Source organism: Stegodyphus dumicola, chromosome 7 (genome assembly GCF_044657685.1).
Source record: "Stegodyphus dumicola isolate Sdum_Otavi_A_Nest chromosome 7, ASM4465768v1".
NCBI classification, from domain to species: Eukaryota; Metazoa; Arthropoda; class Arachnida; order Araneae; family Eresidae; genus Stegodyphus; species Stegodyphus dumicola.
Window position 1 is genome coordinate 63,185,961 of NC_140774.1, and position 23,445 is coordinate 63,209,405.

Below are 23,445 nucleotides of genomic sequence, written 5' to 3' on the forward strand. Positions count from 1 at the left end.
AAAAAAGGGTCATCTATTTCTTCAAAATTCCACTAGAATGATCAGCACAAATTTGGCAGGATTTCTGCCATCTTTTATGACTGATGAGAACTAGCTTTCACAGTTGCTGGCAAATTAGTTTAGTATATATTGGACATATATTGTTTTTAGTTATTTTTGAATCATGTCCAGGCAAGATAAAGTCTATGCATACTATCATTGTTTGAAACTGAAGGATGAAGAATAGAAAACATCTAGAAACAGCATTTATGATTGTGTGTTTGCAAACACACCACTGTGTAAAGCATGAACCCTCTGATTATAATCTGCCCACCCTCATGCATAGCTGATTCTCAGAGTGTTATCATTTGAAAAGCACAAGGTCTTTAAAGTACCTTTTAAATTGCATAATTTTATTATTAGTACATTGAGTGATTTAAAACACACTCCAGTTTTAAATCTTTATTTAATATAATAATAATAAATCCAAATGATACGTTTTATGAACATTCACAGTTTTGTTGTGTTGAATGAAATTTATTTCTAATGTTGTGTATTATATGATGTTCTGTTGCTTTAAAAATAATAATGGTAAATTGTGGGAGACGTTAGGTTTAATTTCAAAATTTTCAGATTGTAATATTTTACTTTTTTATTTGTTTTGGAATATTCTGCAACAACTCCTAGTGGAAAAGAAGTAAAATTCTATATCCTTTTCTATACAGAAATAATATCTCAGTGCATGTTTCGGTGATGGGTTTTTTTATGTCACATAATATTCCTTGCTTATAATATGCAGACTGCATAATGCTGAAATGTATAAGCGGAATAGAAATCCATAAATTTAGTATGAAACCAGAATTTTCTGACCCATGTGTGTAATTTATTAATGATTCTAAATAATACTTTATAAGTGACTAAACTTTTTTAAATATGGTTCCCCCAAATTCCTTAATCATAGCAGCTCTTTGAATTAATTTATAAAGTATTTTCCGTCATGGTAGTACACTTGTTTCATATTTGAGAGGTCCAGGTTCGAGTCCCGGCAAGGGCTTTTCACATCTCCTCCTTCAAAATACCTTAATGTCTCTATGGTGGCACCCGAATTCAATAGTGACAAATGATAATTCTTTACCACCAGGTGAAGGATTATCGTCTGTCACCATTTAATTCAGGATTTGACAATTGGGTCTTCTAATCCCTAGTCGCCATTTAAAAGGGGGAGTGTGTGATATTTTCTATTTCCTTCCAGCATGCTTTTGTGGTGTAACGGTAGCGCATTCAATGTGCATTTGAGAGGTTCAGGTTCGAGCCCTGGCGAGGGCATTGTACATTTTTCAGGTCTCCAGCATTAAAAAAAAAAACCCTCTATCTGCAAATTAATGAAGTGCTTTCTGAAGAAACTGTACAGTCAAAAGTCATTAATCCGGACTCGTTGGGACTTCGGCGATTCCGGATTATCGATTTTTCCGGATTATAGATCATCAGTTTAAATCTGGTAAGATGGCATGCAGAAATTATAAAATTAAAAATATGAAACCGTAATTTATGAAATAAAGAACAATTATGATCAAAAGGGTATCAAAATTTACAAAAGAAAAAGCTTAATATTTATTTGTTTACTTTATTAAACATTTCTTTCAATGTAAGTTGTTTAAGTTGCTTCGTTTTATTCCGCTGTTCAAGTTCTATAATTGCTGTGTCGAGAATACCGACTAATTTGTCAATCGAAATTTTTTCGTTTTCAATAACCTCTGTGTCACTTTCTTCACTATCGGAAGCGAGTTACAATGACGAGGAATTTGATTTAAATAATATCAAAGACGGAGTACATTGAGATGAAATACTACATTTAGTAAGAAATTATAAGCCGAATAAAATAAAAATATCTGCCCTGAAGATAAGGATAGTGCTGACAGATCAACTTCCAGTTCATTGCAACATTTCCCCCTTCCCCCCCAGAGCAGCATGAAATTGATAAACAGATTTCAGAATGGTTAGAGAAACAAAGGATATATCTTTATCCATTTTTTGCTGCAATTCCACTTTTTGTTTGATGGACATCGAAACATACTTTCGCTTTGTAGATCCTTTGGGAGCTTCAGCATCGGAAATTCTATTTGACATATTCGAAAGTTCAAGCTTACTTTTATAAAATTGCTCTAGAACTGAACTACTTTATTAAATAAACTACTATGATGAATTACAAAAGTGGTAAATATGAAAATAACATAGGAGCTAGATAATTCCATAGGAGATAGCACAGTCCAAACAGAGAGCTCATGAGAGAAGTTACGAAGTCCTTGTAATTCACATCTCGTGGAACAAGTTTAAAGTTTACACGAACAATTGCTGATCGCTATTGCCAATTTACCCTTTGACCACCATATCCACCTTATGGTGTCCAAAGGCGTAAGCTTTGCATCTGGAATTTACGCACGTCTGCTTCTGTTCACATCTGGAGCTCGACTTTTTTACTCTCTGCGCTTCTAGCAAACTCGAGTGTCGTTGGTTATTAATGAGTATACCTTCTCACATATGTTCAGCCTTTCCTAACCGAGATATGTGACCAGATGTCTGTTGTGTGGACATCACCATGATCATGGGGCAAACTGCAAAAACAAACAAAAAAAGGTTACTGTTCTGTTATCAGGACCAGGTTTAGAAATGTATGTATGTATGTAGGTACAAATGTATGTGTTTATACATAAGCACATAAATGAAAACACATGTTCGTACATTTCTGAATCCGGTCTCGTTAAGAGAACAGAACCAAAAAAAGTGTCAGGTTCTTAGATTTGAGATGATACAATACACTCATTAATCACTTCACCATGGCTTCTTATGATCAATTGTAGTGGATGTCTTACTAGGTCCATCACGGCATCCTACTTTCTCAACTTCATGTCTATTATTTAGTTTGATAGATTGTAACTTTGTTAAGTGCATGAAATTTAGATTGTAATTTCAACCTGATCCTGTACTGAGTTCTCTGAATGACTCCTAAACCACCAATCTTATACAGTCTGGGTTTCTTTCTTCTCTTATTTTATTTTATGCTTGTTGTGGTTGTACTATTCATTATTCTTTGCACATCTGGAACATATTTAAACCATTTTGTCAAATCTTCATGTGCAGCTTTGACAAAACATCAATTAAAATCCTATGGATTCACTCAAGTTTATCCATTCTCTCATGGTACACTGGTAGTAAATTTTGATATGCTGTATTCCTTCTTTGGTGCAATAAGTTTCAAATTCTTTTGATGTAAATGCACTACCTCAGTCAGAAATGATTCTGGGGGAATTTCCAAGTACAGTCTGATGTTGCTTTGATTTTGCAATATCTTCCTGCATAGGTAGAGATTTCACTGGCTAGAACAGAGTAAACTTCATGAAAGTGACAGCTGCAGTGAAAATACATTGGTATTGTTTGTTTGTTAATGAAAGTGGTCCAAAGTCGACACGTACTTAATGGAACGTTTTCTTTTGGTATTAGATTAAGAAAGTCTTCTGCTTTTCCTTGTTTCTTGTTGTATAATATATGCTGTACGCAGTTTGCAGTTATCTTTTCAACTTTGCTTTTCAGTCTAGGAATACAGAATTCTTGCTGTACAGCATTTGCAGTTTTCCCTACAGCAAAATGGCTTCTTTGATGTACAAAAAAAAAGTGGGGACAGTGCTATATCTCCCGTTCTACTGAGCCAATTGACAAAATTCAAATTTTGTTTTTCATGTCTCGAATGTGCGATTTAGGATATATATTAGATTTATATATAGCACTGTTTTAATATAGGTATTTTGACACAAAACCCAACTTGTTCTGAAATGACATGCCAATTTTTATAAATATTTCGATTCTACATCTCAGATTATGTCTGAATATTAAATTTTGTAAAATTTGGTGGGAAATTTACGGAGAAATTCAAAAATTTATCTTGGTTCATATTTTTCAGTTTGCACCAAGAATAATTCACTTGGTGAACTTCTTGATATATGGCAACTTATTATCCTTTCCCTTTTTACATTTTGCATGAGCGAAGAAATGTTGCATTGTTTGTACTTTCAAATAATTTTAGCAAAGTGCCTGAACCACATTTGATGTTATTATAGCTTTCAACAAATATGCCAAATTTTAAAATTCGCCAATATATATAAATTCACGAATATCCAGAAATTTTGAATAAAAAACTCTAATTTTTTTGCAGGTATACTTAGAAATATATCTACTTTAATCCTATGAGCGGCCCGGGTTTTGGGATCTGTCATGAAGACCTATATTTAAAGAGCCTTCATTAGCTAAATTTGTATATTTAGCTATTTTAGTCTCTATTTTCATAAACTTACATTCTTTAAGATGATGTTTATATTATTAATGAAAGTAAGAAAGCAAAATATCTGAAATTATAAACTAGTATATACCAAGTGTTGATTCTTCCGTTAAATCCTATGTGATATATCTGACTTCGAATCTAAAATTTTCTGAAGAACACAAAACCTTGTCTAAAACTTAAAGGTTTATTTAACTGGAACTTCAAAAATGATGAAAACTTAACATCATAAACGAAAACTTAACATCTTAGGTGGAAAACATTCAAAGTGCTTTAAAGTAACAGCTATGCCGGCACGGTGAAGAACACTTTCTTTTAAAAGACAGAATCCATCTAGCCCTTTCGGCATATATCTCCATTCGCTGGATTCAGACTTCCGCTCCTACGTGTTTTGGACTTAAACGGCCGGACTGGAACAGGAACAAGACTGGAACCGGAACAGGACTGGATCCGGAACAAGATGGGAACCGGAACAGGACTGGATCTGGAACAAGACGGGAACCGGAACAGGACGGGAACTGGAACAGAACGGGAACCGGAATCTTTCATCCCCTGGCTTCTCCCCCGGGCAGGTGTATTCTGGCTCGAACTAAAATGAACTGCAGTGTCACTAAGGAAAGCACCTTCTTTTATTGACAGTGGTTGCCGTTACTACAGGCGATTATGCAAATATTTAACATCCTTCCACCTAAGGGGGGAAAAAAGTGAACTTTCACAACAAAGTTAAACAATTGCAAAGAGCCTTGATATGCCAGTCTGTCTAGCGGAGTTACAGTTCTACCAGATCGTGTTACAGGTCTCACAGATTTATCATCTACGTTGAGTTTAAGTTTAGACAACGAATCTTGTTTTTCATTCTGCAGCTTCACGGGTACATCATTTTGCGCTACCTCTAAAGGATACAGAGTTCGAACCGCTCTAAGCAAAATTCCATTTCGGGTCTTTACTCTTGTAAGCTGATTTATTCCATCAGGTCCTGGAAGTAGTTCTATGACACGACCAAGTTGCCAAAAAAGTCTTTTGTCACTACTACCGATCAAAACAATATCATCTAATTTAATAGTAACTTTCCTTTCAGCTCTTTTATGCGAAACCTTGAGAATTCCCAAATATTCTTTACGAAATCTTTTTTTAAATGCTTCTCGTACAGTTTGAATATACTGAAATCTTCTTTGTAAATTACTTGATTTAATACCGTATTTTATATCCCGCAAACTGCTAGTTCTAATTTCTTTTAAAAAGTCGGCAGGAGTTAAAGCTTTAAATTCAGGATCGGAAGGAATTACTGTCAACTGTCGGTCATTAAGAATCGCTTCACAGTCACACAGTATCGTGTACATTTCTTCATAATTTAAACAAGCATGTTTAAGAACTTTTTTAAGGACTTGCTTCATCATTCCGATCAGACGTTCCCACCAACCACCCCACCATGGAGCACCAGGGGAAATAAATTTCCATGTTATTCGCTCATTGGCTGCCTGCCGATTAATTTGTTCAAAATCTATTAATTTGAATGTATTTGAAGCTCCTACAAAATTAGTTCCATTATCACTGTACACAGTTGTGGGTTTACCTCTTCGCGACACGAACCGATGAAAAGCCTGAAGAAACACTTCTGTAGATAGAGAAGTCAGCAACTCCAAATGGACCGCTCTATAAATGGCACATGTAAAAACACAAGTCCATGCCTTTTCTTTGTTTCTCAGCAATAAAGGACCACAAAGGTCTATACCCGTTACTTGAAATACTGCTGAATCATTTACTCGCTCTATTGGCGGTGGGGCTGATATGTGGTCGACAGGTACAGCAGAATATCTCTTGCAAGTAATGCATTTACTCAAAACAGAATGCACAGTTCTTCTGCCAGATAACAACCAAAACCTCTCCCTTAAGGTATTCAGTATATATTGTATACCTGCATGTCCTTTCCTTTTATGTTCTTCCATAATTAAATTCCTAACTAATGGATGTTTTCCTGGTAATATTATAGGTGTTCTAAACTGTAACGTGTCATCTCTTCGAAACGCACCAGTTTTAATTTTTAAAATTCCCGCATCATAAAATGGACTAAGAATTCGTAAGCGTGCCTCTTTCTATATCCTGAAACGATTCCGATTGAATCAAGCGAATTACAACCTTTTCTGCAAAATCAATTTCATCAACAGTGAGTTCACCTTTCCTTTTTTTCATATTTCTGCAATTAAAGAAAAATCATTGAATCCAACCAACAACTCTAACTATTCTTCGATAGCTAAAAAATCGCTCACTCAAACTAAACCTTTCAGTAGACACTAGAGATGAAACCACTGCCTTTTTTTTCTCGCTGGCTATTTCTGCTTCATCAGTTATAAATTCGGCACTCGGCCAATTTTCTTGGGATTTTAAAAGCCAGCTCGGACCCTCCCACCATTTTGACCGGGAGAGTTGGCGAACTGAACACCCTCTAATTGGAAGATCTGCGGGGTTAAGGTGACCAGGTATATGCCTCCACACGTGTCAAAAGCCTTATTTCCTGTACTCTATTTTGTACAAATGTCCCCCATGGTTCTTCCCTTTTTATCCATTTCAAAAATTTACTTTTAATTTCAGTGTTAACTTCTTCGTCCCATTTTACTTTTGTTTCCCATGTACGCTGTAATAACATCTTGGGTAATATAAGGACTGGACATGTTATACCGATGGGATCAAATACTTTATGGGCTATTGCCAAAATACTTCTTTTCGTGACTTTCTTGAAACGAAGATTTTGTAAATTAGCAACATTTATTTGAAGAGTATCACCTTGTCTTTCCCATAACAAACCTAATACATTCGCAATAGTTTCGGTTCCTAAACTACAGTCGGTATATTCCCAACCCCGTAATTCAAATTTTCGTGCTGCCATAACATCTGAAGATACTTTCATGAAGCGCTGTAATTCATCTTCACTTCCGACACTTGTTACACAGTTATCAACATAGAAACTATTCATTAATTTAACAATAATGTTGGAAGGATATTTTACATCTGCATCATTTTTCTCTAAAATTGAATTTAAATGATATTGAATAACAGCTCCAAGTAAAAATGGACTACTGGTTACACCAAATACGACTCGACAATGACGAAAATGCTTCAAGCCATCTTCATCCTTTATCCAAAGAAATCGGAGGAAGTTTCTGTCACTAGAATTCAGGCCAATTTGTAGAAAGGTCTTACGAATATCAGAAATCACCCCTATTTTTTCTTGGCGAAATGTATTAAGATTGTAGGAATAAATGCAATAAGGTTTAATCCCTTTTCAAGACAATCATTGAGACTCGGAGAACCCTTTGCTTTAGACGAAGCGTCAAATACTGGCCGTAACTTCGTAGTACTATGTTCCTTAACAACATGTCTATGTGGCAAATAATGATGGGGTAAATCCAATTCATTTACGGATACTTCCTCTATTATGCCCTCTTTGAGCCATTCTTGGAATATATTTTCATACTTTTGGCGAAGATTATCCAGTTCAAGTTGCCTAATCGTACCGTGCAACCTTTTAAGCGATAACTCAAAATTATCCGACAGGGGAGGGTGCCCTTCCAACCAAGGCAAAGACACTACAAAGCGGTTGTCTTCTATTTTTACAGTATCAAGAAAATGTTGCCTGGTAGCCTCATACAATTCCAATTTACTCTTTTGTTCGGATGGGTCCGTAATACCAAGCGAGTCAAGGGCCCATAAATCAGAAATACAAGTCTCTTTATTCAACATTGAAGTAACTAAGAATGTGGAACCTTCACTATTCAACTCCCCGGTTTTTCCCATAACCGTCGATCCTAACTTTGTCTCAATAGCTACAAGACCGTTTGAAATTTGCTTACGATTCCCTGTTGATAATCATCCTGCAACATCGGCTCCTATTAAAATTTCTATAGGTCCTTCTAAACGATTTGTTAAACTTATTCTACAGTCAGCAAGCTCTTTAAGCCATATTCCTTGTCCAATAGAAGGTATACTATTACAAATAACAGGCTGACTTAACGTATCAAAGTTACAGCTGTACGAGCCAGACGTATTAGATAAATGAATTTTGTAAACTTTATGTTCACACAAACTGGTCGTTGAACCGCCAAATAATGCGTGGCTAAGGTATTCCTTTACCGTATACCTATAACCCATATCTTGAATTGTGCTTTGCAGAATATATGACCTTTGAGAACCAGTATCAATTATAGCTCGAGCCGAATGAGATTTTTTATCTCCTTTAATTATTACTCTTATTGTTTGCAGCAAAACTTTAGGAGACCTTGAAGAAATTTTGGCAAGTGTTTCAGCCTGATTCGGAGGCTGTTCCATTGCCCTTGTCTCACTCATTTGTGAATGGCCCTTACATAGAAAAATATGATGCCTTTTACCGCATGTAAAACAAACCGTTTTTAATCTACATCTCCTGACAGAATGTCCAAATTTCAGACACAGATAACAAGAGCGTGTTCTTTGGACCAAAACTTCTCTTTCCGACAACGATAAGTTACGCGCCTGAAAACATTCCGCATAACCATGATTTATACTGGAACAAAATATGCAGCCTTTTCTATCTTCATGAGAAGAAGTAAACAGTTCAGCTGCCGTAGGTTTTAAATGAGGTTCTCTTATCTTTAAACCCGAATTTCCTTTCTTATTACCGTGAGGCAATTGATCGAAAACATTGAAAGATTTAGCTGCTAAAGAAATTCTTTCCTCACTTTCAACTTCACCGCGCAAGAAACATAAAAGGCGCTCAGTGTCAGATTCCCTTTCTCTTAACTCGGCGTTTTCGCCGGTTAAACTTTCTGATCCTTTACGCGAAAACCTAAGTCTCTCCCACGTTTTTAAGACCTCATTCGGCAATGCTGATTCTACCAATGGATATAATATCGCACAATATTTGCCTCTATTTATTCCCAATATCTCCAAGGCTCTTAGATTAGATTCGAGTTCATCGTATAGTTTCCGCAAAGAGTGTGTACCTTGTTTTTGAATAACAAGGGTTAACAAATCACGAATATAAATCTCCGTTAGTAATTCTTTGTTACCAAAACGCGTTTGCAATGCTTCAGTTGCGCTCTTGTAACTATCGCCAGTTGGCGGAAAGCTTTTAACTATTTCCTCTGCGGGAGAATTTTTCTCCATAGCCTGTGCCAAATAAGCAAATTTATCATTATTATCTAATGTAGGATCTTTATCAATCTTTTGGAATTGCCCCCAAAATCCTAGCCATTTCTTCACGTTACCGTCAAAGATAGGCAATTTAATCTTCGGATAATATAACATTTTATTCTGAACAAAGGACGGATCAGTTAAAGTTACATTCGGGGTACCAGAAGTAAGATCTTTTAGTTTACTTTCCATAATTGCTATCAAAATATACTACCAAAATATAATTCAGATTCACCTTAATAGGTAAAGTCTCATCTGTAATTTCTTTAAACATTAATTCTCGTATTTTCATTTCAGTATCAAACAAAACCTTAGCTTTCTCGGCAATAACTTTTATTTTAATTAATTTTTCTTCCTGATTAAATTTAGTTTCTTCATTGTCAAATTCATTACACGCTTTGCTAAATTCTTCTGTATTATTGACTTCGTGCTAACTTTAAGGCTTCCATGATTCAAAAATAAAAAAGTCGCTTACCTTGCAGACAATGTCCTGTCGCTTGGCGCCAAATGTTGATTTTTCCGTTAAATCCTATGTGATATGTCTGACTTCGAATCTAAAATTTTCTGAAGAACACAAAACCTTGTCTAAAACTTACAGGTTTATTTAACTGGAACTTCAAAAATGATGAAAACTTAACATCATAAACGAAAACTTAACATCTTAGGTGGAAAACATTCAAAGTGCTTTAAAGTAACAGCTATGCCGGCACGGTGAAGAACACTTTCTTTTAAAAGACAAAATCCATGTAGCCCTTTCGGCATATATCTCCATTGGCTGGATTCAGACTTCTGCTCCTACGTGTTTTGGACTTAAGCGGCCGGACTGGATCCGGAACAAGACGGGAACCGGAACAGGACTGGATCCAGAACAAGACGGGAACCGGAACAGGACGGGAACCGGAATCTCTCATCCCCTGGCTTCTTCCGCGGGCAGGTCTATTCTGGCTTGAACTAAAATGAACTGCGGTGCCACTAAGGAAAGCACCTCTTCTTATTGACGGCGGTTGCCATTACTAGAGGCTATTATGCAAATATTTAACATCCTTCCACCTAAGGAAAAAAAAGTGAACTTTCACAACAAAGTTAAACAATTGCAAAGTAACAAAAAATCTCATCATCGGATAAAGCCGACCTTGGCGCTCAGAGGGTTAAGATGATGGTAAAAATTTTACAGATTATAATTCAAAATGTTTTTAAAAAATTTATAAAAGTTATTTAAAAGTACAGATTTTAAATATAAGTCATAAAAAATGGGCAAATTTTATTTGGAATGAACCTAAATTTCGAAACGGGAAAGGAAGAATCAAATAAGTTTAATTAAAAAAGTGGGATTAATAAATATATACCAAATTCAATTAACATTGAAGAGCTAATTTTTCAAAAACTACCTGTGCAATTTTTACAGAACTTGGCAGTTTGGCATTATTTGAGTTGTAGGATCGAAATATGGAAAAAAAATGGCATATCATTTCAGATTAAGTCTGCTTTTGTGTCAAAATACCTATATTAGAACAATGCTATATGTAAATCTAATACATGTCCTAAGTCGAGCTTTTGAGACTTGAAAAATGCAAATTGAATTTCGTCAATAGGCCCAGTAGAACAGGAGATACAGAACTGTCCGCCCCCTTTTTTTTTTTGCACCTTCAGTATAATTTTGTTTTGTAATGCTCTCAGTACTTACTAGCAGCTCGTTTCCATTTTCCAATAACTAAATTCTAAATCAGTTGTATGTGTTCATCTTCATTTTGTTGTCCTTTTGCTCATGTACTGGATTGGGTGATAACTGCCATTGTCAGACAACTGGAGTAGTACACAGCCAAGGCATCAGTATGCAGTTCTAATGGATATCCCTGCCTAAATATGCGTAAAAGGTGCCTCAGAAAGAATTTCTTTGATAAAATTATAAAATTGATTTAACCCTTTGAGGAGCACATTAAAAGTTTTTCAGTGTTTGACGAAATTAATTGAATACCAGTACCTTTGAGCTTCCTAAATGTGAAATGTACAGGAAAAAGAAATGTTGCACAACTTGGAAGGGAGATGGGTGGTAACTTAGGAGTGAACTTTTTAGCATTGATTTTTATAGCAATACATATAAGTATAATTAGTTATGATTATTTGTCAAATATTAATTAAATATAATTAACTGCATAATTTAAAAATATAGTACAAATAATACTATTTATTCTGATCTGATTTCAGAAGCAAATTTCATATGATGTTATTCTAAATGTATAAATATATTAAGTAAATGTTAAAAATGTAAAATTTTATAAAATTCTATCTTCATATTTTCAAGAAAAGTAGTATGTAGAATTTATCTAAAATATATGTTATTACTCACATATTCACACAACTTTACAAATTATGAAACTTTTGAAAACATGTGATGCCTTTCTGATAATTACATAATGGTAAAGTAAAAAGATACAGCTATCTTTAGAAAAAGAGGATAAAAGAATAAAAAGATCTTACTCTTTTATTTATTTTTCTGAAAGAGCAATCAATACCTTCTCCCCAAACTTATAACACCCCCCATCTTGTGTAACAAATAGATCACATTATACCCAAGAAATCAGAAAATACATAGGAAAGTTTTATCTCTAAGATCGTATTACATATCATATTACACCCTAGCAAACAGAAAAATACCTAGGAACATTTTGTTAAATTATAAAAAAAAAAAAAAAAAAAAATGCAAAATTTATTATTGATTTCCCTGAATATTAGCATTTTTAAAAATAAAAGAGTATATAAATAAAAAAATTCATAAGTTGTACTTGGATAACTAGATGAATTTTTTATGGAATTAGTGAGAAAAATTGTAATTTTTTATGTTTGAAGTTTAACCAGGTATAAATCAATACAGAAAAAAAGATCTGTTTTGTGCTGCCATCCGTTGGTTCTTTTAAGTATTAAAAAAATATTACTACAGTAAAACCACTCAAAAAAGATTTCTTAACAGAGGGTTTCAAAGGTTGACTCACTGTGTGCCGCAAAGGGTTCAAATAAATTCGGAAGAGTTTTTTTCGGGACATCTGTATTCGGGAGTTTTTTTGGGACATACATATGTATGTATTTCGCATGACTCAAAAATGAGTAGCTTCAGAATGTTGAAATTTTTTATATGGGACTGCTATGCATGTAGTTGTGTGCCTCCCTTTTTGGTTGCATATATACCCTCTCTCTCTCTATATATATATATATCCACTTTGTTACTTGGCTCAGCGAGCTCTTTTATTATTATTATTATTATTTTATTCTTATGTATTGGTAAGTTGTGCATTTTTACTTCCTTGTACGAAGTAAAAAGCAAGTATTGTAATCGCGAAAAGTTTCAGGCAGCATATTTCAACGAAAATATCCATTTTGACGGCTATCGAATGAAATTTAACCATGTTTTTGCGTGATATCTGTACATAAGGACAGAATAAAAGACTCTTTTCCTCCAAAAAAATTATAAAACTGCTTTAAAATGAATTCTGAAGAGAATTCTTAATGGTGTCTGTACGAACATATGTCTCGCATAACTCAAAAACGAGTAGCCTCAGAACCTTGAAATTTTGTATATAGGACTGCTATAACATGTAGATGTGCACCTCGTATTTTGGTTGCAATCGGCCGCACCAAACATATATAAATATATTTATATATTATATCCACTCTGTTACCCGACTGAGTGATCTCAGTTTCTTTACTCTTATATGTTTGTAAATTGTACATTTTTTGCTTTAAAAATGATTGAATTATGTTGTTCTTATCTTCCGGTTAAGGTTTTTATGCCTTTAGTAAATCTATATGCAATATTTTTAGAATTATCAACAATTTTAAAGTTGTTTAAGTGCCGCTAAGCCTAATAATGTTTTTGATAGCAGTCATTGCTTATTTACATTTGGAACAGCAGAATAGTGGATTTCTTGCCAATCTAGAGAAACTTAGCTTCACAACAACAAAGATAACGCCTTCATTTATTATTGCGAATTAAATCATGCTTAATCCTTTCTGAAATTTTTTCGAGGAAATAAGTGTTTAAGATTTACTTCGTAATTTTAATACAGATATTTTGACTTTTTATGTATTTTTGCCTTGTTGCGAAGTGAGAACTGAATTAATTGAATGAGAAGTACTCAATCGTCTGTGAAAAACTGTTTCTTTTTTGTTTTGTTTGCTTAATTTCTTTTATATGTCGTTCTAGCTTTATTATAGTATTTGAATAGAACATGTGGTAACGATTAGATAATTCTTTAAGTGATATAGATTTTGTGCATTCTGAGTTATAATATGAGCGAAATATAATACTGTTAAGTGAACCTAGCGCCAGAGTGTCGTTATGGTAAACAAATAGAGGGAATTTTAAAGAGTGCATTTATTCTATTGTGGTTTATGCGCTATTGACGAAGTAGATTTAATTATATCCAATAAGTTTAAATGAAATGCAAGAAAAATGCGTATAATTTAATATTCCGTACAAGGAAATCTTGTGGTGTACACATCAGATTTTTTGCTTTAGAAATGATTGAATTAGGTTGTTCTTATCTTCCGGTTAAGGTTTTTATGCCTTTAGTTAATCTGCATGCAATAGTTGTAGAATTATCTGTCCCCCCCAACCATAGTAGCAATATTTGTTTACATTTCAAACTTAGCAGAATAGTGAATTAAATCAGTTTCAACACATTCAGTGTCTTTTTGCCGAGTGGAACGAAAAGTAAATTTTCAGTTTTGCCCACTGAAAAATCTTCCTTGCCTGCTGGCCAAGTTGCTTGTTTTTAGTAGAAACTGTAGTTTTCATCGTAAACATTGTTTTTTAAATTGTTTTATGTTTTTCTGAAATTTTCAATTTTTAATGAAGATATTTTAAGGTTTTATGTATTTTTGCCTTGCCACAAAGTGAGAACTGATTTAATTGAATGAGAAATGTACCTCAAATGAAATTTGAGGAAATAAATTTAAATGAAATGCAGCAAAAAATGCATATAATTTAACATCCCATACAAGGAAATCGTGTGGTGTCTGCATCAGATTTTTTACTTTATTTTTAAACATTGCTTACCTTGCACTTATATCACATAAAATTCAATAGTCAAATTACAAAATTTTTAAAAGTAGCATATTTTTAGAATTCTTGATAGTGTTAATTTTGTCATACCATTATACCATTTTGTATTTTTGTTTGTTAAGTCTTTTCTCAGTTCATTATACCAAAGTTCAGTTCCCTTAACAAGATAACCTGCACAACTTTTTTTTTAACTTAATTATTAAACATCTCTTTCTTCACACATATGCCGCATAAAATTCAACAATAAAACCAGAAAATATTTGAAAACAGCGTATCTTTAGAATTCCTGATAAAGCATTACACGTTGCTTGCTATACACGTTTTTATGTTAACTATATTATTTATTTAAAAATAGTTATTACCATAACATTTGTTAGCAGCATCCTTTTATTTTGTGTTGCCATGCTTTTTTTTAATTCGTTGTATTATTTCTTTAAAAATAATACATGTCTGTAATATTTGATGGCAACATTTGAAAAGTGATATGAACAAAAAAGTGAGGTTTGAGACTAATAGCACTTCTGATGCTAAAAATCAATCGACAAGCTTCTGCAATTATTTTTCAGAAAATAAAGTTGTTACTGATAAAAATATCAAATAACAGTAAATTTATTGAAGCATTCTTCTTAGCACCTAATTATCCCACACATTGTTCTATTTTCAAAAGATTTGATAATTGCCCAATATCCCAACTCCATTCATTTGGAAATTGTTAGAATCAGATAAAATGGACATCGCTTACAGTTCTCTGTCATGTAAATAATATTGTCCGATAATAGAATAATCAATTCTTGCTCCTTTTTCTATTAAGTGGGCATTTTATAAATGCATAGCATTCACGTTGGACAAAATTTGGGGGATAATTTTTTTTTTTTTTTTTTTTCTTTGATTTGATAGAATACACTTAGTGTATTACAGGATTAAAAAATGTGGGTGAGTACTAATGGAATAGTGAGTGTGTCTAGGTTTATGAAGTTGTTAAAATATGAATCAGATCCTAAAAACTATACTATTGCCAGTCGTGACTGTATTGTTATTTAAATGTTGTTTTTCTGAAGTTAAGGAAGCTCATTAGTTCTTTTTTAAACTATTTGATTTAGTTTTATAAATGTAAATTTTCTGCATTAATCATAATTTTGTTTATGTTTGAAAACTACTTAATCTATGGACAGTTTATATACTTTCAGAGTTGTGTTTTAATTATTTTTAAATATTGTGCTTTATGATCATTTTATTTTTTATAATTTCAGAAGCGAAAAACTTAAAATCTACCCAGATTTATGATCATTTTATTTTTATAATTTCAGAAGCGAAAAACTTAAAATCTACCCAGGAAGTGACAAATCTGCGTGACAAAGTTTACACTGCGTTAGAAGAATACTGCAAACAGAATTATCCCCAGCAGAATGGTAGGTTTCCAAAGCTGCTGCTTCGACTGCCAGCCCTGAGGAGCATTGGACTCAAGTGCCTCGAACATCTATTCTTTTTCAAACTGATTGGAAACACCCCCATTGATCATTTTCTGATATCCATGCTGGAAACACCCAGTGATACTTAAGTATACATCTAGTCAGCATTTCATTTTTCTGTCTGAAACATGGTCAGTCTGTTCAATGGTTCTAATTTTTCTTGCTGGTTTGACTTTTAACTTTCATGCTTGTGTTTTTTGTGCTTCATGTACTGAATTATTATTACCATTATTTATGATGTTTTATTTGTACCATACACTTGCTTGGGTCTTAAGGCATTGTTTTTAAATCTCATATTTCATCATTTTATTGGCTTTCTGAGCATGGTTATCTTACTCTTTTCTTTATTGGTAAAGATTTTTCAAGAAACTGTATCTGCCTATTGACTAGAATAGTCTGTAAAATAAGTGTAATTGAAAATGTTAGTTGATTTTTTGAATTTATCTATGAAAGTAGAGTAATGAAGTACAAATCAATTTCAATTGACTGAAGTTTATAAATCATGCTGTATATTAAGTTGGTCTATTAACTGTGTCTTGCAGCAAATGCATTGCTTTTTATATGAAGAAGTGAATGAACTTGATAAAAATGTTTTTATTTCTTAATCATATACATAACCATGCTATCATGCTGTATATCATTCTCAAGGCAACTGAAACACTGCCATAAATGTTCAGACGGGTTTGATCTTTGAACCTGTGTTTTTTGTGCATATAGTGCAAAATCTTAGGTGGATATCTTTTTATTTTAATATATTTATATTTAGGAAGTTTTATATTCATCATTAGAATAATTTCTGTCAATTTAGTATGAAATACATTCCTTTCTAGTGAATCAGGAATGAAGATTTAGTATTGAAAACTATGTAGTTTCACAGTGTCGTTGTGTTTATTTATTTAATATGTTTCATTTAAAAATATACTTATTTATATGCAAACAAGTAAAAGTTACTTTCATTAATTAAAAAAAATGTATTGCATTTGGATAATCATCTATTCAGGATATAAATTTATCTTCTGTGATAGAAATTGCATTAAAGCATAATAATTCATTGTTTGAAAATAATCAGAACTTTTGCATAAATTTTAAGTATTGTTATAAATTTTAAGTTTAAAATTTATAACAATATTTTATCATATTTATTATAAATTTTAAGTATTGTTTTGTGATCAAGTACTCTTAATTTTAAATGAGATGTTTAATGAGTATTCAGAAAAACTGCTAAATTGTTGATATTTTATATAAAATTTGTTATAATGTATGTAACTATATATTGTTGAACTATCTAACAACTTTATAAACAAAATTAGCATTTAATAGAATTTAAAGGTTAAAGATGCTGTATGGTTTAAAAGTGATGAATGTATTTGCTATTAAGAAAGGGTTTCATTTTGTTCTTCACTCTGATGTAATTGTTTTCAGAGTTTGCTTGAAAAACATGAAAATCTTGTAATGCTATTGTGCAAAACTTATGATGTCTAAATGCAAAATATTATATGCAGCAAATCTCTGTCCTTTAGAAAATTAAAGCATTTCCATTGAAGTACACAATTTTAGTTCTATATTCAAAATGTTCTAATTAATGATTATAAATATACATTAACTTGTAAAATTTTATAATATATTCATAATGATTTTCTATATGAATAAAAAAACTTTGGGTAAGGATTTAAAATATTAACTTTTTATATTATTATTATTATTGGTAAATCTTATTTTAATATGAACAATTTCATATAGCTAACATATAAAATGATAGCAAAATAAAATACAGATTCTATGAATGATAATAATCTGTTACTTCTTTTTTTCTTATTACTAACTGATTTTGAAGGCTTACTAATTAATAATAAAAAAATGGCATGTGGTAGTCATGTTGTTCATTTAGATGCCAATTACTCAGTAACTGATTTGGTAAGAGGTATGAATTTAATATAGTACATTTATGCAACTAGAGAATCTGAACTTTTTTAATTAATTTTTTATAGTTTACCTTCTCATATATTTGTTCATTTTTGAAGCATAACTAATAAAGCATTCTGTCTATTCTTTTTATTTGGCAGTAATCTAAAATTATGGAATATCAGATACATTTTAAGACAACATTACACTGCATTATTTGCTATCATACTGCTGTTATCAAATATGCTGCATGTATAAAGTGATATATTTTAACTTTATTGCAATAATTGCAAAAGTGGAGAGAGTCCATGATACTAAAAGGAAGACAAACCCATGAAAATCAAACTTGAACTTTTACATTAGCAGAATTCTTTTATTATCTTAGAATTCACTTGGTAATTGATAAATGTGTAAAATTACCACCCATCATTTCACAGACAGTATTGAATGTAGTAAGTGTGAATACATGTGATAATTCTGTATACATAATGCAGAATACATGTAATGATTCTGTAGGCATAAAACAGAATGTGTGTGATAATTCTGTGTATGAAAGATTTCAAACAGTCATTCTATGAAGACATGTATTAACAAAAACTAGCTTTTAGAGAAGTAATACAAGTTTTCTTGCAAAATCATTTCATTTATACTGCCAAATCAAGTTAATGATGACATCAAAGCAAAGGGAAAGTTAATTTGTCAGGTAATTTCTTAGTTTATAAATCTAAAACTTAAGAGAGAAATGGCATCTGGAATCAATTTGATATAAATATCCATTTTTTAATATGTTTCTTAAACTCCAGTTTTAGAAGCCACAATTGGCGAAATATAACATGTTTGGAATGTATGCTGTTTGTAATACTAAAGCTTTCTTTATGAAAGCAATGAGCTATGTGTTTTTACGTTCTGCGATTGTGGTGATATGAAGATTTTCATATTTTGTAGGCTGAAGAAGAATTTTGATGTAATTTTTTATTTACCAGATTTATCTTCTTTCAGTAACAGTTGAAATTTAGGATTAGTAGATATTTAATTTCTAAATCTGAGAGAGTATTGAGATACAGACCATCTGCAATGAGTAGTTCATATTTTCAGACAATCCATTAAGCAGTTTTATGCCTTTTCAAGTTTACTAAATTCAGTCCCTTTTTTTATTGTATTTTCTGGGGCCTGCTTGCATTAAATTCTTACTTCCAGAATAATAAAAGTTTTAAGTTCCTGCCCCATAAAGCTTAATAAAAGTTCACATGTATGAGTTTTGTATTCATTTGTACTTTTTTGTTATCCGACCTGATTATATCAAGACTCTCTCCTTCCAGTTTTGAGAGATATTATGAATGCCACAAGGTTAATCTGACTGTTCTTTGAATAAAAATTTAAGTATTTGGTTATTTGCTTATGATGCAAAATTTACATTACAAAGTAAAAATACAGTATTTTTTAAATTCTAATAGAATGCTTAAAACAAAATCTGGTGGATTTATATATATATATATATTGTATAAGTATTATATATATATATATATAATACTTATACAATATATACAATGTATAAGTATTATATATATATATATATATATATATATATATATATTGTTAGAAAGAGTTTTCTGTATACAGCAGCAAAATTATCTTCAAAGATACATTTTTGCCAGTTCTAGCCTTTTCATATGCTAAGTGAACTAGGAGTGAAATCCATTTGAAAATATCAATATTGAAAGTGCTTTTCATGTTCTTTTTCTAAGCAAATAAATTATATTTTATCTCTAATACTTAATATTAAATGTGAAGGATACATTGTGATTCAGTTTTGTAAATGTTGCATCTGATATAAGTGATAATTTGTAAGAAGAAAATAGGAATGATTTAAAAAAAAAAAAATCATAATGTAAGCTGCAGTGTAGAAATTGACATTTTTACTTTTAGAAAGCAGTTTTATCAAATACTTAGCAACACACTTCATATCTTAAGTTTTAGTTATTCTGATAATAACTAGAAATTTTTTAGTGTAATATTGCTCCTCAGAACTCTAAAACAATTATTGAATTACAAGTCTTCTCGTTTGCAGATTTGTCTTGGTCTACACCTTTTTTCTGTGTCTTTTATTATGATAGTTTTAAGCGTTTTTAGCTTCATGGAGAACTTGGTTATCCTTTCTAACCACATATCTTTAACCCTTTCCAGCAAACTACCTTTTAAAGTTGGAATTTCAGCGAAAAAAATGGTATGCACTCTAATCAGGCCTAGAGTAGTACAAAGGTAAAATTTTGTAAAGATAGCACTTACCGTTTAAATTCTGTGTGTGTGAATAGAGCTTTGAAATAAGATCTGAGGCAAGCATTGCTAGGAAGCGTGTAATAGAGTAAAAGATTTTGCCTACGATTAAAAAACACTAGATTCTGAATACATAGCATTACCCAGGCTGTGCCATAGGGAGGCCTGCTACTCTACACACACCCCCAAAAAGTTGTTCTTGGTTATATGATGTGTACGTGCACATAAATGGAAAGAAATGTAACTTTGCTATATGATATTTGCATTTCATGTTTACACTTTTGTCTATTTTTTCATGGGGATACTTTTTGAGGAAAGTGACACCACCTTTTGAGAAAGCACCACCCAACATTGCATGTTTTGCACATGTACCAGAATCCGTATCAGATTCACTATCTGAAGGGAATTCATGTAGCACTGCAGTGCTTCAGAAATGGTCAGTCCTCTCCGATCCCTTTGCAAAATGATTAAAAATCAGAAAAATATAAACTAATATTATATCTACAATTAGAAAATACAAACTATAAAATAAAATTAAATAAGCATCTACAACTCAAAACTATCAAAACATAGAGCTAACAAAACTTCTTTCAACAAAAGCGAAAGAAAAAAAAAAAAAAAGAACTGCTCTAGTGAAAAACCAAAGAGCTAACTGATAAAATTACAAACTTCAGAAAAACACCTCAACAATTTTTTGGTTAATAACCAAACCTCCCCACGAAAAAAAAAAAAAAAAAGAAAAGAAAAGGGGGGAAACAGATGTGGACCCACCTATCTATTGTGAATGAGCTCACTGGAAAACTTAGTGAAGCAAAGATACAGTTGTTAGTCTTATCCCAGTGTTTTAGGGATTCCTTTTTGGGCACACCAGATGTTCGCCGTTCGATTTTAGGCAAGATTTCAAGGTAAAAATTTAAAACTAATATAGAATAAGGAGATTAGTATACAGTCAAAAAATAACATAGAAATTTCTTTTCAAACAATCTTTTATATCCTAAAAAAAATTTTGAAAGATTTCTTTGAAAAGTAAGGGTCTTTAAAACTAAACATGGCTAAAATATATGGGCTGGTTTATGTTGTGCTGCCATCTAGTATAAATAAAGAAGGTTCAGAGTAACCTATAAATCCTTTTTCTTTGTGTGCAGAGAGAATTTTTCAATATCACTAGATTGGGTACACGTGCCGCAAAGGGTTAAAGCAGGTAATATTAAGCTTCCTGATCTATCTGTACCTTCTTTTATTTTCTGACCTGTGGAAAAGAGTGTGCATATGATCACAAAGAACAATTTATATGCAGTTAAAAGTTTAAAAATTAGTTAGTGATTTTGAAGCAATATTGAATTACCATTTTCTGAAATGAGATATCTGATTTATCCAATCGTGAAAGCACTTAAGTAACAATTTAAAAAAAAAAAAAAAAAATACTTATTTTACTTTACTTTCCCCAAAGGTAACTCAACAGTTATTTTTCTTCTAAAGAATAATTAATCCATATGCATGCTATAAATATAATTCTGAAAAATATTGTTAACATTTATTAAAAATTATTTTAAATCAAATTTTTACGTGTGTTATATTGAACGAGAAAGAAGGCTTTACTTCGTTTTTTGCATTTTTAAGTCTTTACTTATATTTCGTATACGTACAATTTAAATTATAAATTTTCATTTATATAAATATAATTTGAAATAAGTGCTTTTTTATACTGTGTATGAAAAAAACCATTTTCTTGGAGTAGCAACCTTTTTTTTTTTTATTTCTAAAATGCCAGGCTTCTTTTCATTTATAGTTTTAATAGTAACTTTTTAAAAGGTTTAAAAGTTTTTTTAAATGCAGTAATTTGTAAGCAATATCTTTTCTTTCAGAATGTTTTCCTTTAAGTATTAAGTATGAATTGTATGTATAAAAATAAATTAGTATTATTTGATGGGAGAATAAAGCTTAGAAAACAGTTAGAAAGTATCTTATAAGTATGATATAACAAATATATTTAAAATATTTTCTACTGTCTTACTTCCCGGTGAACATATAACTTTGACATCATGTATACAGTTTGAATTTTTCCTGTTTAAATTGTTTTTCCAATACGATTCTTTATTATAAGCGGGCAGAAGCGTAACCATGCTTTTTTGTGCCTGGAGACAATTGAAAATTTCATGCTTCTTCCTGTTTGCAAAAATACAGTGGGAAACATCAGTTTGGTTCCCCCTGCATTCAGTACAACACTACCCAGGGGCAATTGTCTTCCTTGCCCCCTCTAGGCTATGCCACTGTAAGCAGCCTGATGTTTAATATTAAATAGATGAAAACTAATATTGAAATTGTTCAGGAATTCAGCATTTAAATGAAATGTATGAAGTGTAAATCAGTTGTATGAAATTTTCTTTCTTTCAGATAAGAAATATGTATATATTTTTAAATGGATTGTATGTTTTGAAAGGTAATATTTTTAATCTTCGAGGAAAAAATCCTAAGATGGTTTATGATTAGAAAGTTCGTGATCAATCCAGCAGATTTTTAATGCTTTAATTAATTTTTTCTATCATTTTACTAAGTGAAATATTTTATATATAGAGAGATAAAACTTGATACATACAGTACATATATATAACAAGTTATTTCAATAAGTAATTTTAAATACAAATTTCTTTCATGTGTAAATTTTCCTTTATTTTTCTGTCAGTGTTTTTTTAAGTATTATGGATTGTTGGAAATATTTATTAATGATCTTAGAGTGAATTTTTATTTTTCAATTGTTTACTCACATTTTTATTTCCTTACTGAATTTATTATACAAAGCACTTTAATGCATCAAATTGGAATCTTCACTTCCTATTATTCAACTGTCTTATCATGATTTTATTATCTGGGTAATAAAGTATTTTATACAAAAACACATATTTTTTGTTTTGTTTTTATTCATTACACTTTAATGTAATTAATTCTTTCTTTATTTTTATAATGTATATTTCAAACTTTTAAGTTCTGTTTTAGAAAATAAAGAATTGCAAATTTAGATATTTTTATAATTAGCAATTAAAATATAATAATTGAGGAATAAATTTCAATTATTAGGAATTTTAAGAGTTTCATCTTTTAACAGGATGCCTCAAATAAAAAAGTACTCAGATCAAATTCAGTACAACACTGCTTTTATTAGTTTGTATGTAAGGTAATTAAAAAGCATCTGGCAAAAATGTAAAGGCAGGTAGAGGGGTTCAAAATAAGCAAAGTTTTTAAAGAATATGTGTCAGAATGTCACATTG

At 31.5% G+C, this 23,445-nt stretch overlaps 1 protein-coding gene across 3 annotated transcripts in view; it reads left to right on the plus strand.

Moving 5' to 3' along the window:
• LOC118183548 (retinoic acid receptor RXR-alpha-B-like) overlaps positions 1-23,077 on the plus strand; it is a 67,651-nt gene extending 44,574 nt beyond the window's left edge. For 2 of the 3 annotated variants that reach the window (XM_035353143.2, XM_085820343.1), the window contains one exon: positions 15,785-23,077. In XM_035353143.2, coding sequence (XP_035209034.1) covers positions 15,785-16,092 — 308 coding nt within the window. In that variant the 3' untranslated portion in view covers positions 16,093-23,077. The remainder of the gene's footprint in view (positions 1-15,784) is intronic. The other variant, XM_035353145.2, reaches the window with a different exon arrangement.
• The last annotated feature ends 368 nt before the right edge of the window (positions 23,078-23,445 follow it).